The following is a 15,447-nucleotide window of genomic DNA, read 5'->3' as shown; positions in this document are numbered from 1 at the left end:
CCAGAATTACAGAAAGGGAAGGGGCTTAGGGAGAGGTCCCTGCTCTGCGTTCAACAATCATTCTTGATATGCGCTGGTGGGTTTTAGAGTTGCTTTATCTTGTAGCTGCAAAGTGCCAGTAAAGACCCGCATTGCAAAGGGATGGGTGTCTTGGAGCCTACGAGCAAGAAGCGGAGAGCCAGGCTCATGCCAGATAGACCTGATCACAAGAACCTCCTCCCAGTCTATATTGCATATTTACCCATTGTTTGTTTCTTGTACATTTGCCTGATTTCAGGAAGTCGACTATGAGATGAACAGAGCTTTCATGCTGACAGTGATGGTCTCCAACCAAGCCCCCCTAGCCAGCGGCATCCAGATGTCCTTCCAGTCTACAGCCGGAGTCACCATTTCAGTCACTGATGTCAACGAGCCGCCCTACTTCCCAACGAACCACAAGCTCATCAGGCTAGAGGAGGGAGTCCCCACGGGGACAGCACTGATAACATTTCCAGCCGTGGATCCCGACCGCTTCATGCAACAGGCCGTAAGGTACGATGACAGACGAGGGAAGGGCACCCTGGCCAACCAGAATGTGCTGGAGCATGGGCTGGATATCCCAGGAAAGTTCCCCTTGCGAAGGGGTGTGTTCCCTGGTTGGTATTACTGGAGACCATGCCGCCATTCTGATGGTTGAATCGTCTTCCATTCCACTATCCACTCTTTGATTCATATTACCAATGGCCATTGCTCCATGAGCTGTATCCAGTGTCACAGTCACTTATTTTCCATTCGTTTCAATTGGTCTACTCTGTGCAGGATCAACAGGACAAAGATTCATGTGTGAGGTGTTTGTAAACCTTGTTCATGCCTCTTTCCCACACCTGTTATGGCAGAGGAATCCTTGAACTGGCTCCACGGGGACCCAGTATCAGAAGTCTGACCTCTTCAGCACACAGCCAGTTCAAGTTAGATGCCAGGAGGTACTTCCTGACCGTTAAGACCCCGAGGGTGTGGAATGGGCTTCCAGGGGCAGTGGTTGAAGCACCATCGATGAGGGTGTTCAAGGATAGGCTGGGCATACATGTTGGAGAAATTGTGGCGGGAAAAGGTACATTAGAACATATGTGGACTGCCTGTCCCAAAGTAAAAGCATATTGGCATGAGACAACTGGATGGATAGAAAAGTTGACAAATCAAAGAATGACTGCAAATGTAACATTATTATTATTTTCATTAATTACTGGAGGAAATGAGATTTCAAATAATAAAGATTTAATTGCAATACTGATTGGAGTAGCCAGAAGCAAAATTGTTCAAAGTTGGAAAAGTGCCCAATATTTGTCATTACAAAGAATTTGGCAAACAGCTGTGCTTGAAAAATTGTCTAATCAAGTCAGGATATATAAAGGGGAAATAAAACATGATTATTTTAAGAAAATATGGCAACCATTGTTGGAACATGGTTGTCATATTTTACTAAAAAAGTACTGAGCTTATTAAGGACAAAGATGTTATAGGTAATAATCTGGATTGTTAATCTTTAAGTTTTTAGGAAAGATATTAATATGACAAGCTCTTAAATAATCGTATGATATTGAACTAAGGATAATATATAGATATAGATATATATTTAGATATATATGTGCATATTTTATGTTATCCTTGTTATTGGAATAAGTTGGCTATGTTTATGTTGCAGTGAGAAGATTGTTAAATTAAATTAAAATTTAAAATATTTTTAAAAAAGAAAAAAGGATAGGCTGGACATGCACATGGTAGGCATGTCATGAATGAAGCCAGCTGGAGCTGGGGGTCAGACTAGATGGCCCAGGAGACCCCTTCTGACTCGCTCTGTTTCTGTGTTTCTACGTAACCTGAGCTCCCATTTGCATCGAGGTATCTGGCTGCCTCCCAGTGTGCTTGGTTGTGGTCTGGCAAGAAAAGAACGCCTTGCCATCCTCCACAGCTCCTGGCCTCACCAGTAATCTGTCTGCTCCTTTATTACAAATCCTAGATATACTTGGCATAGCAGGAGGGCACCCTGTGGAACAAGAGCTGGGGCCAATTAAACTTACATCACTTGTGACATTTTATAATCATTAGATGGTGGAGATATTTCACCTGGGATGGAGCTGTCTGGAGCTGAAAATGACGGTGGTTACTCACTCCCTCTGCTTCCTCGCTTTGGACATGCAGTCAAATCTTTAAGGACAGAGGGAACGTCTTGGCTAACAAGGCCATTTTTCTTCGTTGTTTCATTCTGAAGCTGCCAAGCCTTTGAAGGGTGCTTATTTCCCTCCTCTTTGCACAGCACGGAGGTGTGCAGAGGCGAAAGCAGCTCAGCTTCTGAGCAGCTGCGCAATGAGCATTCCAGCAGTGCGGGAGGCAGGACCGAGTGGATGTGACCTCTCTGGTCAGCCTTGTCTGTTCCATTCTATGCTGCTTTTCCATGGTACAACTATGCTCAAATAGCACAGAAGTCAGAAAAATGCACCTAATAAAACACAGCAGCATTCCCAGATAATTCATTAACTGTGACAAGTCATAATAAAAGTTAAATGAGTAGGCTAAACATCTCACCATAAGTATAGTCTAAGATTAAACAGCTCCGTAATACTTCCTACTAAAGCCTGGCAAAACTGAGATACAGAAGAGTACCTTTTTGTGCAATGCTGTGTCGAGGGCCAGACAATAATACAGAAGGGAAGGAATACATTTTGTCTAAAGCCACAAAACCTTAGCAGCCAGCATGTGCCCATGCACACACCCACTACAGTCTCCAGGCACCTTCAGGGGCAGGAGAAGCCTTTGCAGGTGGGGTCAATCAGGTCTCTCCCCTCCCGAGCCCAATGGAAATGACGCAGAGAAAAGCACAAGGACCAGGTTTTGCAGGATACAGGGCTGACTGGTCTGGAGAAGGATGGGCAGGTATGGTTGTTTTGAAGAGGACTTCTTCTGTTTACAAGCTTCATTGCTAGAACCAGGTTCAGGCATTGCATTTCCAGGTAAATGGAGTATACAGATGTGCACTGAGGAGCTCTTTCCCTTGGTGCTTCTGCCTGTAAGTGAAACATCTGAGGTGGCTTTCTGTGTTCTCTAAGAAGGCCTCCCTGCAACCAGATGCCCCAGTTCTTCAGCGCAGAGCAGGACCACTTGGGGGAGCCAAGGATATCGATTGAATAGGACTTCAAGTGTTTCTAGCACTGGGTGTTGCTAATTTCCACATCACTATCTAAGTTTGTGGGTTTAAATGAGGTTGTCATGAGTTGCTTGATGCTTCTTGACTTGGATGGCACTCATAGTCTGTTGATGCAGGAACATAAAAGATCTTTGGGCCAAGAAGTGAATGAGGATTCCATTTCAGCCCTTTTTGAATAGAACTTACCAACTTTCCCAAAAAGCAGGACAGAATGAACTTGAGAAGTTAAGAATTCATATGTGGGAGAAAGCAGAGTCATCCATCCAGGGAGACCTCTACTCAGTCATCTTTGTGGTGCTGAAGAAGGGGCACTACCTAAAAGGGTTGCTTCCTGGTTTGTTGTAAACCGGCCAGAGAACTCCAGCTGTGTGGCATTATAGACATTGGTGATGATGATGATGATGATGATGATGATGATGATGATGCCTCCTTTTTCTGACAATCTAGTCTTAAACAGCTCCAAGGCAGAAAGATGCAACATGGTCCTCACCGTGCCTCAGCAGTTGGATTTAGCTGGTGCAGATGGATGAGAATTTTGTTTAATTTGAGGTTCGATACGAATTTGCCAAAATTAGCAAATCCTTCAACAGTGCTGCCTGGGGAATTTAAAATGTTGCAGTTAAAGATGTCTTGCACAGTGCCAGTTTGAGGAAGACCTCCCCATGGGGTGGGGGGATGCTGGTCAGAATCTACCATCTTTTCTCAACAACTTTGCTTTTCATGAAACTAGTTCAGGGATTAATCCCATGCTGCCACAAGTTCAACTGACAGCTTCCAAAACCTGCATTTCAGGGCTTGTTAGAGGCATTCCACAGACCAGGAAACAATTAGGCCTGACTAATATTCAGGGGCTCCTTCAGACAAGAGGGTTGGGTCTAAAAGGCATAAATGCCCCAGTGCTCCCCATTCTTATTCTCGAGCCATTGTGAGGATGTGTCATTGAAAAAGACTGCCATGTATTTATCCTTGCTTTCTGCAGATACTCCAAGCTGTCAGATCCTGCAAACTGGCTGAACATTAATGCCACAAATGGTCAGATCACCACTGCTGCTGTCCTGGATCGTGAGTCACCCTATATTAAGAACAACGTCTACGAGGCCACATTCCTGGCAGCTGACAATGGTAGGCCCCAGTTCTGCATCGTTCATGCTTCAGTAAGACCGTAATGTGATGCATTAAGAGGAATGATGCCCTGACAGAATTGTCAGTCTAAGTTAGATTCCCCCACACCCCAGGTTTCCTAGTAAAAAAACCCACAGAGGCGAAAAGAAAGAAAAACCTTCATGAAGCTGGGACAGGACATTGCCAAAGTAAATTAAACATGTGAAACGTTCACAAGCTATGATGAAAAGGAAACACTGGGGCCAATTAGAGAGAGGTTGGAGGAAATAGGAAGCCTTCCACCCTGTCTGAGTGAGCAGGGAATGCAGGAGGAGGAGGCAGAAGAAGGACTTGGTTTCCTCCATGTTCCCAGACTCCATTGCAGTTCAAAAGCCAAACTGGGAAGAGACGGAGATGCTCCATCAGGAAATCAGAGACAACCTGAATTGAAGGGATTACAAGAAAATGATCACCTTATAAGTCAGAGGTCTCCAACAGAAGGCCCTGCACCTTTTGGAGGCAGACTCTAAGTGTGAAGAATCTTCTTTATTTTTCAGGGGAACACCAAGGTCCTCCAGCTTGACCTAGGAAAGAAAAAATACACATGTCAAAGGGATTATGTGAAATGGAAAATCCAAGGGAGGTTCCCCACAAGAGGACACTTAATACATACTACCCTTGTCCTTCAGACCTCCAGAACTGGCTCCCAAATGTGAACACACACACACACCCTTTGGTATCACTCCGCCAGTGGCAACCAGCCACCCTTCCCTGGCCTAAAAGGACCACCCAGCCCCAGCAAGATCACACCTGGCCAGGTGTCACTGTCCTTCCTGGGGTGGCCCCTCCAGAATGGACAATGCCTTCCAGACAAGTACAGCCAGGTGTTGACACTGTTCTGCTGTAGATTCTCTTCTGTTTCCTCTGAAGGGACATCACTGCTGGCAACATATCCTTTTACAATCACAATTCAGAAATTCACACACAAATAAATAAAAGAGAGTAAATGTTCACTGTGCCCCAAGCAGTCCCCATTTTGGACACAGTGTAGTAGTAAGAAAATGTCTATGCCTGAACCTTCAGTGAAGGGTAAGATGGGCCTAGAACCCAGACCTCTGATTCCTGGTTTCACTCCCTGCAAGCCAGCAGGAATCAGCTCTCTTCGATGAAGCATGCTGCATTTTTTTTAAAAAAAGCAACATGTGGGCACTCCCAGAAAACTTAAACCTGGCCAGCACCCAGGATCAATTGATGTAAGAAGGAGAATGTTTTGGTAAATAGAAGCAATCCACTCCAGAGGTCATCTTCTGCCTGCTGCTCCACGGAAGCGCAGCATTGCAAGGCACACATTGTCCTGTCCAACTTCGTTTTTTGATATCTGGGGTCTACTTCTGTTCACTTCAGGACCTGGAGGAACAGCACCTGTTTGTCTGGTGCAGCTCAAGCACGATCAAAGTCATTATCTATAGCCATCTCTATAATTACCTGTGAGTCAACATCTTCAGTGGCGTCATAGGATCTGGCATGTGCGAATGCTGTGCGGCATTGACCTGTGATTCTCCCAGGCCCCGCTTGGCATCCTGCCCATCTTTTGCAGGAGCACTGCTTATTTAGCCTGTTCCCAGTATGTTTGGCACCATGGATAAAACCTAAAGCTCAGTCTAAAATCCAAAACGGATAAACTTGTCACACTGATATTGCAGCCAGCACTGCCAAAATTGCAGGCAGCTGTGTTGAATTATATGTAAAACACAAAAAAGAAAACAAAACACAAAAACAACAGTAGCCATTCTCCTCTCCATCAGGAGCTGGTCTTTTGTAAGCTAACAGGCCTTAATTGCAAATTGTCATTCAAGACCAAACCTCTCCAAACTACTTTGCATTACAACAAGGATAACTCGCAACAATATGTTGTTAAACAGAAAATTTATTTTTCCTCTGCTACTGTGAGGATAGCAGCTAAACTCTGAGGAAACTAGGAAGTCTAAAGGGGTGGCAGATGATTTCAGTGTCTGGCATGGCTTCCCTGTAAGTCCTCGCTCCACTTCATGTCAGCTAATAAATATCTTTATTTTTGAACTTTTGTGGATATACTGGGTCAAACTGTATCAGTTATTTATTTATTTATTTATTTATTTATTTATTTATTTATTTATTTATTTGAACATTTCTATGCCGCCCCTTGCTGAAGCCTCGGGGCGGCTTACAACACAATAAAATACAAAAATAACAATATAAAATTAAAATTAACAATATAAAATAAATAAAAAATATAAAAGAATATAAAAGAAGTCGCCCTGGCCAGATAAATAAGCAAATATTGTTAACAATTAAAATGACGTTTACTTTGCCTCAAGTTCAGCATTCTTTTTAACCCATACACTGGACAAGAAACAAATCTTCAGAAGACACATTGATATTTTCAGAAAAACAACTAGCTCTAGTCCAAACATCATGAAGGACAAGAATTCATAAAACATGCCATCATAAGATAACTGGCAGAGTTTAACCGCTTGGGTTTTGCTTGCTGTGCAGCTTGTTCTGTAATGGAACAAGTCTGGGAGGAAGTTTTTTCCTGGGTCACGAAGCTGAACCGGTACCAGACCTTGAGGTTGGGAGAGTTAACGTAACAATCATGAGAAAGGGATTGAGAAGGATCCATTGGGGATTTTGAGGCTCTTCAGTCAGCACAAAAAAAGAGAGAAAGAGAGAGAGAGAGATGCTTTTAAAAAAAATAGCCCGAAAGAATGCGTTGAAGTTTTGCTTTCTTTTGTTCTATTCTTTTTTTAGCATTTTAAATAAAAGGCACAAAGCGCTAAGACCATGAGCTTTAGCAAAACTACTCAGGCAAGGCTGTTGAAAGAAATAGACCCTGAACAAAACTGCCCACAGTTCACTAGGGAAGAGAGAAGGGAAGAATGAAGAATGTTGAACAAATTAAAAGAAAACTGGTACTTTTTTCCTAACTAGAAGGAAGTTACTGAAGCATACAGGCCTGGAGAGTTGGAGCAACTGGGGAGGGTGGTGTTTGCAAGGGCTTAGGATGCTGATGACTGTTAGCCTTTAGAAAAGCCAATGTCAAAGCCAAGCGGCTGATCTTGCAACTTTGGAACAGCTAATCCTTCCTCAGATGCAAAGCTGTTGGATTTCCTGGGAGCCCTCTTGTGAGAAAGACCAAGGGTAGTACAGCCAACACCTGACACAGCAGATGGCTCCAGCTGCCTCCGCCCCTCCAGCATCGTGCTAGGGGGAAAGCTGGATGCTGTTGTATGACACTCTGCCTCGTTTTCCACCTTACCTATCCTCTTGGCTACATTAGACCACCACATTCTATTCCCAATGGCAGCAGGTGGTCTGGAAACACACAAGCAGGATGTGAGGACATGTTTCCTCCCCATTGTCTGTCCACAGCGTCGGGTTCATTTGGTGCGTGCTGCCTCTGGACATGGAGGCTACGTTTAGCAATCATTTCCTTTGGAAATTCATTCAGCCCAGTACTACTTGCTCAGGTTGGCAGCAGCTTTCTGGGATCTTGGATAAAGCTCTTCTGTATCACTACCTTTCTGTTCCTTTTAATTGGACCTGCTGGGAATTGAACATGGAACCTCTGCATGCTAAGCAACTGTGAATGAGCTACTGTCCCTCCCATTGGCTAATGGACAGTGTCAGTATTTCTCCCTACTTTTTCCTACATTTGCCTGAGTTAAATCCATCTCAAGTGAGCTACTTCCTTTAGGAGATGCCTTGGGTGAGCTTTGTGTCATGAGCAGAAGTACAGTCTTCTATCAGAACTGAATCTCCAGGAAATCAACTTGGGAGTGATCCAAAATTGTCCACGATTTTATCTGCTTCTGTCATGGCACTTTGAATTGCATTTGTACTAGACTTTAAAAGGAGGGTCCAAAATGCTTTCAGGGTCAATCCGATCTGTGTTTAGTTTGAACAACTTCCAGCAGCCCCCAGGTATCCACAAAAACATTATTCCAATTCCCCATCTTCCCGTTTAATGACTTTTTTCAGCCTAGGCATACATTAGGATTGTGCTTTTAGCCTTTCTTCATAGGTTCGGTGCCCAGTGCCTAATCACTGTAGCTGACTTTTCCTAGACCAAATGGCTCTTGGAGAGGAAATGACATGAGCGAGTCCCTCTGCCGGCAAGTTCTCTGCCAACCTCAACCATTACTCATTGAAATGATTCTGTCCCCCTTTAGGTATCCCTCCAGCCAGTGGCACTGGCACACTCCAGATCTATCTAATTGACATCAACGATAATGCTCCTGAGCTTCAGCCAAAGGAGGCCCAGATCTGCGAAAAGCCCAACCTGAATGTCATCAACATCACAGCCACCGATGCTGACATCGATCCAAATGTGGGGCCCTTCGTCTTTGAGCTGCCAAGTGTGCCATCTGCCATCAGGAAGAACTGGACCATTACGCGACTGAATGGTAAACTGGGCAGGCAACACCAGGCAGTGCTTTCAACTTGCTGGACCCGCATGCACTAGAGGGGTTCGGCCTCCAAACTTTCAAACTTCTTTGTGTTCCCTTTGCTTTTTTTTCTTTTTTGGTAAAGCCACATTATGGCTGACATTTACAAGGCGACAGATAATGAGAAATTGCAAGGACTGGGCCTTGAGCAGAACTCTTAAGAGCATTCATTGGTGCTTGGCTTTCCCTCCCTCTGAGTTTTAATGCAGTTCATAATTATGCACAGTTATCAGGACTGAACTGGGGATAAATCATCAGTAATAGCCCAGGAGGGAAAGCTATTATCAGTCTTCCTTATGTTCCATTTTTATTGTCACGAGCCACAATCAGGATCAATGATCATTCCTCCAGCTGTAATTGCATAAAAGTCACCCTCCATTTCTACTTTAACATAGAAGTTGCTCTAAGGTTGGGAAAAATCAGAAGATGACTCGTGCAGGGTGGGGTGGGCAAAAGAAGAGGGGCTACCGAAATCATATCCAGCTGTAATTGGTCTCTTTATCGACGGTCTTATACAATCAAGTCAGTGGTGCTCTTCCAGTGAGGGCCACAGTGTGCAAAATCCAGCCAGCTTAGAAAATCACAACAGCTGAGCCTACAACTCTTCTACTCCACTCTTGGCCAAACCCTACCCTGAAGGTAAAAAGTTCCCACTTCACATACTGGCCTTTTTTTCTCATTTTGGAGTTCTCTTTTCCACTCTTCAAAAACTCTCAAGTCAGCATATAATGAAATAAATTTAAATACATGTATGCCTCCTTCCCCCCTAAAGAAAGCAGAAGCACAATTAAAATGGACCCATAATGTTCAGCAGAATGGTTAAATGAAAGAGTGCTTTGGTCTGCTTACCGGTTATTGCTATTAAATCTGTTCATTTCTATCACGGCTCGAACTCACAGGCTGAATTCACACAGGTAGTTTCATCACTCAGCAAATGCAGCATCAAGCGAGTGTACAGCCAAAGATCACAGACAAAGCTATAGACACAATTAAAAGCTGAACTGTCCAACCTGTAGGCATTGCGCAAATTAACTCGCCCTCCTTTCTCACCCTGAGATAATATTGTATTTGGATATTACTGCATGTATTTGGGCATTCTGGCCAGTATCCAAAGAACCACAAGTTGCTAGTTCATGAGAGCCAGTGTTGGCCTGGGGCTTGGCAGTTCTAAGCTCCAGTCCCCACTCAGTTCATTGGGTGACTTTGGGCCATCCACTGATCCTCAAGCTGACCTACCTCACAAGGTTGTTGGGAGGATAAAATGGAGAGGAGGAGGCTCACATGAACCTCCTTGGGTTCCAGGTAAGAGAAAAGATGGTAGATTATTCATGCAACAATAAATTAAAAACTAAATAAAAAATTCCATGAGAAAAGACTGAGACTAAATTGTTGACTAAATTGTGTGGCTATATATATGTATTTCTTCCCCCTATCTAAATAGAGTATTCAGATCTCATAAGATCTTTTGCTGGGGGCTTTCCGAATATCAAGTGCCTGACTTATGGGTCTTTTTGTAGCCAAGCTATCAAGCTGCATTTCAGGTCAATTAATGTGTCATGCAAAGGACAAAGGAACAAGCTTTGCCCCAGGCTATAGCAAGTATCCTCTTGCATCCAAATGAAACAGAAGTTCCAGAAAGGCATTGCATAACCTAGAACCTTGGAAGCTTCAGTTAGTTCCATGTCTGCATGCGAGGAAAGAGCTGTCCCAAAACCGATGCTCTGCATTGCAGCCACCCTGCCTCAATCTGAGTGGGCGACCGAGTCCCTCCCTCAAGGGGGGTCTTTACGCAGGGTCACCTTCCTGGCTGCACCTCTCTTTGAACCCCGTGTGACCCCATGTTGCCCTTCCCTTTTCATCCGATGCCTAACTCTTGGGCCTTGTAGTCCATCTCCTCATCCTCTTTATTGGGCACCTGCATTCCCACAGTTTCTGAGGGATCAGCTGGACTCTCCTCTGAAAAATTAGAAGCACTGCCTCTGCTATGCTCCCCGTCTCCTTTTTCCATGCCCTCGCACCTCAGCAGCACTTCCACCTCCCACTGCAATCTGACTCAGGTTCATTTCTCATGTCTTCTCGGGGCACGACACACAGAGGCAGTGAAAAAACAGAAAAGCCAGGGTTTTCAACCAGAAGTTACTGGAACCCACCCACTCCAGTATACATGCCTGTGTGCACATACCCAGACCCACAGAGCTCGCGTGAGAAACTGGAACTTGTAGTCTGAGAAATAAAATGAATGCTCCATTCTCCTGCACATTCCTTAGGCTGAACAGTTCTGAGCCTGAGCGCAAGCTTGTAGGGACCCAATCTAGATTAGGATTCTAGGGTAGTCTCTTCTAACACCCCCCACCCCTCAATAGCTTCTGGGGCCATGCCTGGGATTTGTATGGGGAAAATTGTACTCAAGGTCAGAACTATGGTGCTAAAGCTAAGTATATTCTGGCTCAAATACCAGAGTTGCTTAGTTCATGCTAACATTTTCTGCACGCTATTGGAAGAGCCAACATGACCCAGGTGACTTAATTTATACTGTTAATTTATATTATTTTAAGTAAGTTTATTTATGGATGTAAGCTGCCCCAAGGCTTCAGCGAATGGGGCGGCATAGAAGTCTCCTAAATAAATATTTATTTATTTATTTATTTACTAGATTTGTGTCCCGCCTTTTTGTTACAAAGAACTCAAAGGAGGTTTCCTCAGTCTCCTCCTGCTGCTCTCAATCTCGTTCCCACAACAACAACCCTGTGAGGCAGGTTGCAGGAGGGAGGGACAGGTTCCATAGTCATGAGGGATACTGAGTCCCCATCAGATAATATGCTGCAAGATTTACAGGGCCTCTCCACCTGCAAGAGTGAACTAGTGCACAGAAGATTGTTGTTGTTGTTGCTGTTAGTTGCGAAGTCGCGTCCAACCCATCGCGACCCCATGGACAACATTCCTCCAGGCCTTCCTGTCTTCCACCATCCCCCCGAGTCCACTCAAGCTCACACCAACTGCCTCAGTAGGAAACAGTATCTAAATGGCATTGGTCACATCTCAGGCTGCCTTACTGGACTTTAAACTATAAATGTATACACTATGAGTTAATACACAGACTGAACAGGCTGCCATATTGGACTATGAACACAAATCAAGCAGCCAGAAATAAACCAGCCTTCCAATTTTCCAAAGGTAAGGGATTGTGGGGGAAAGAGAGCCAGTTGTGATGGAGCACACAGGGAGAGGAGTCAGCTGAGAAAAGGAATAGAACCGGGTGCTGTCTCAGGACGAGAGCCAGGATGGTGTGGTGGTTAAGAACACAAGTCTGGACTCAGGTGATCTCGGTTCTAGTCCCCACTGAGCCATAAAGACGGTTGGGTGACTTTGGGCCAGTCACAGACTCTCAGCCCAACCTACCCCACAGGGATGTTGTTATGGGGATAAGATTGAGAGCAGGAGAAGGATGTAAGCTGCCTTGAGTTCTTTTTTTTTTTAAGGTGGGATAGACATCTAATAAATAAATCAGGTGCTGCTTCATCCCAACCAATGTGTTCATTCCCTGGGTGGGAACATTTCACAGTAAGAATAGCAAAACTGGGGCTGGCCATATTCAGAGCATCATCACTGGTGGTAATTGGGGTACTCCGAAACTATCTGCTAGCGAAGATGGTATAGGATCAGAAAAGAGCCTTTCCACGTAGTTGCATTCTTAATGGCTTCATCAGGACTGAAGTCACGTCTGTTTTGCCCCCTGTAGGTGACTACGCCCAACTCAGTTTACGAATCATGTACTTGGAAGCTGGTGTGTATGATGTCCCTGTCATTGTGACGGATTCCGGGAACCCTCCTCTTTTTAACATGTCCGTCATTAAGGTCAAGGTGTGTCCATGTGATGAAAATGGAGACTGCACAACCATAGGAGCTGTCGCAGCAGCTGGGCTGGGAACTGGAGCCATCATTGCCATCCTGATATGCATCATCATTTTATTGAGTAAGTGTTGCGGTAAACAGGTACCTGCACCTAGTTCATGAGGCAAAGCCATTGGGTTTCCTCATCAAAACCCCACAAAGCCCTTTCATTCCATAACATCCTCAGTCCAAAGCTGCGGCCATCCCCTGCTTTGCTAGCTTTCCGACAGCACATCCTTGGTTATTCGGCATGCAGTCGCTATCATCTGGCTTGGTTGGCACAGACAATGCCTTCTTCATTGTTCATCAGTCATGAGATTCCTTTTTAAATTGTGCATGTGTGGTCAGGACTTAGAAAACAGTGTAGTCAGGTTCAGGATTTAAAAAATCAAAGGCCATGGGACAGAATTAAACTGATAGGAGTGCCAGTTAGGGTGGAAGCAAAGGAAGGAAGTGTTCTTTTGTGAACATGCTTGCCTCCCTATAAAGAGCCACTTTTAAGGAGAGCTTCAAACATGGGTGATCATGCCTGTCCATGCAGAGTAAAGGAAAGACACACTCTCCTTCCCTCTGAATTGGCTTTATAATTTTAGCATGTGTCAAATCCAGATGGACTTGGTAGCAGTGCAGTGATCATCCATTCGGAATGATTGGCAGAAGCATGTCCTGCAATATGAATTGGTTTTATGAACCCATCACACAGCCAGATCCAATCAATTGTACATCATGGGTCCATCGTACTGTTGGCTTATGCAATTCCTGGCAACCTAGTATCACTGTTCTTTGTAAGAAGGCACTGAGAGAGTGTGGCTTTCTTGAAAATGGGACTAAATGGTTGAGAAGGACAAGGCGCAGCTGCGAAAAGGTTACCTTTTTCACAACAGCCATGCATTGGGTTGACATTTTCATCAAACTGTCCACCGCAGCACCAAGATGACTTTGTTGGTCAGTCTCTGCCAGCTCAGCTGCCATCAGCATATATGTGAAGTTGGGAAAATTGCAAATGCTGGAGAACCAAAAAAAAAAGTCCCTACAGAAAGGGTCAGCATAAGGAAAACCATACAGCTGGTTAAGAGACCCCTGCATCCTTTAAGTAATTGTTGTTAATCACCTGAACAAAAGGATGGAGGAAGGTCTTAGAGAGACGGAAGAGGAGAAAGATGAACAGATGCAAGAGTAGATGAAATGGAAACCTTGCATCAGGAGGGCCAGGAGCTGGCCATCTTCATGTCCCTTGCTGAGTGAAGAATGCTTAGGGTTATGATGCTCTTCCAGAAGATCCACAGTGACTGCCATCCCAGGAAGTCTAGTCTTGTCCTCCAACCTGTTGGGGCTTCTAGGTCACTCTTGAGCTTTGTCTGGGCAACAGCATATTTGGCCTTTCTCTGCCAGCTGCTTCTCTACTACAAGATACCACTCATGTCCCAGTCCACAGGACTATTGCCCCTTACTCTCCACTTTTCTGCCTTCCAGGCTAACTTGGTATTGTTGGCAGAGATGCCTTGAAATTTGGAGGAATCCTTTAAAGCCATGTTCCTCCTCTTGCAGCCATGACATAAGAAAAATCGAACTGTGCTCCATGTACATCACAAATTAGTCATTGTGTGTGAAGTTGGCACTAGGAATCCTACTTTTTGGAAACAGAGAAACAGAACGAGTCAGAAAGGGCCTCATGGGCCATCTGACCCCAGTCTGACCCCAGCTCCAGCCAGCTCTACTCATGACATGCCTACCATGTGCATGTCTAGCCTGTCCTTGAACACCCTCACTGATGGGGAAGCAAGATAAAACATGGCCGAGCCAAAGAGACTAGAGGATGGATGGAACTGAATGTTGTGGGTTATATGGAAAACCCTCAATGTGGAATTGCCCTGTTCACTTCCCATAATATGGTGGAATATTTGCCTGTATTATCATGTCACTGTGTTATGCATTTCCTTACTTCTGCCAATGGCCAGCCAATTACTTGGGACAACCAGATAGGAAAATGCATAAGGCAATAACATCAAAATGCATGACCAAACAACACGGGGATGCAATTTTTCTGCATCTCCTGTCTATTGGAATATGTAATACTATCCTAGAATCAGAAAGTGCTCAAGCATAAAAAGGCCCTGCGACAAATGCCTCTAAATTTACACATGCAGAATAAGTGGTTATATTTTCTGCACCATTTTTAATATACCCATGTTAATTTTATAGTGACATGACGATAATGAGCAATAAATATACAACTGCTTTCTAAGATTGTTGAATGCAATAAAGTGTCTTAGTGCCAATTTTTACTCTTTTGCATAGTAAAAATTTGCATGGGAAGCAACAGGAGTAATGAACCACAAGATGCCTTTATACTTTTTTTTCCTGCTCTACATATAAATCAAAGTCTAAAGTGTGATTTAAACACTTGAGAAAATTCTGTTGACAGAAATTAACTACAGCTGAAAGACATTTGATTTAGGAGAATCCTTTTTTCCATTTTCAAATCCATTATCATGTTCTAAATTATGGCTTTTATTACAAATGCATATTTTTTACATTCATTGTCATTCTAATTGACTTTTTAATGTTCAGCAGATACCCAAGGCTTATATCAGTTCTGAAAAATGGAACTAGGAACAGAAAGATCTTTTCTACTTACATGTTCACTTTCAGATTTCATGGGAGGCTTTGTTGTGAGGTTTTTGCTTCATTATTCCAACACGCTTCTCAAAGCACTGTCATAACATGGGTTTGGAGACAAATGCCAGGAAACCTGGCACCGCCCAGGAATCATTCAGAGAAGCCATT

The 15,447-nt window shown here is 44.1% G+C and overlaps 1 protein-coding gene across 1 annotated transcript in view; it reads left to right on the top strand.

Moving 5' to 3' along the window:
• The window catches only part of CDH4 (cadherin 4), an 859,900-nt gene that overhangs the window by 831,280 nt on the left and 13,173 nt on the right, over nt 1-15,447 (top strand). Inside the window, exons 10-13 of the mRNA XM_044455739.1 lie at nt 278-531; nt 4,161-4,303; nt 8,494-8,727; nt 12,509-12,742. Coding sequence (XP_044311674.1) covers nt 278-531; nt 4,161-4,303; nt 8,494-8,727; nt 12,509-12,742 — 865 coding nt within the window. The remainder of the gene's footprint in view (nt 1-277; nt 532-4,160; nt 4,304-8,493; nt 8,728-12,508; nt 12,743-15,447) is intronic.

The sequence above is a fragment of the Varanus komodoensis genome, unplaced genomic scaffold, assembly GCF_004798865.1.
Source record: "Varanus komodoensis strain SLA01 unplaced genomic scaffold, ASM479886v1 scaffold8, whole genome shotgun sequence".
NCBI lineage: Eukaryota > Metazoa > Chordata > Lepidosauria > Squamata > Varanidae > Varanus > Varanus komodoensis.
This window is presented reverse-complemented; position numbering and strand designations above follow the sequence as displayed.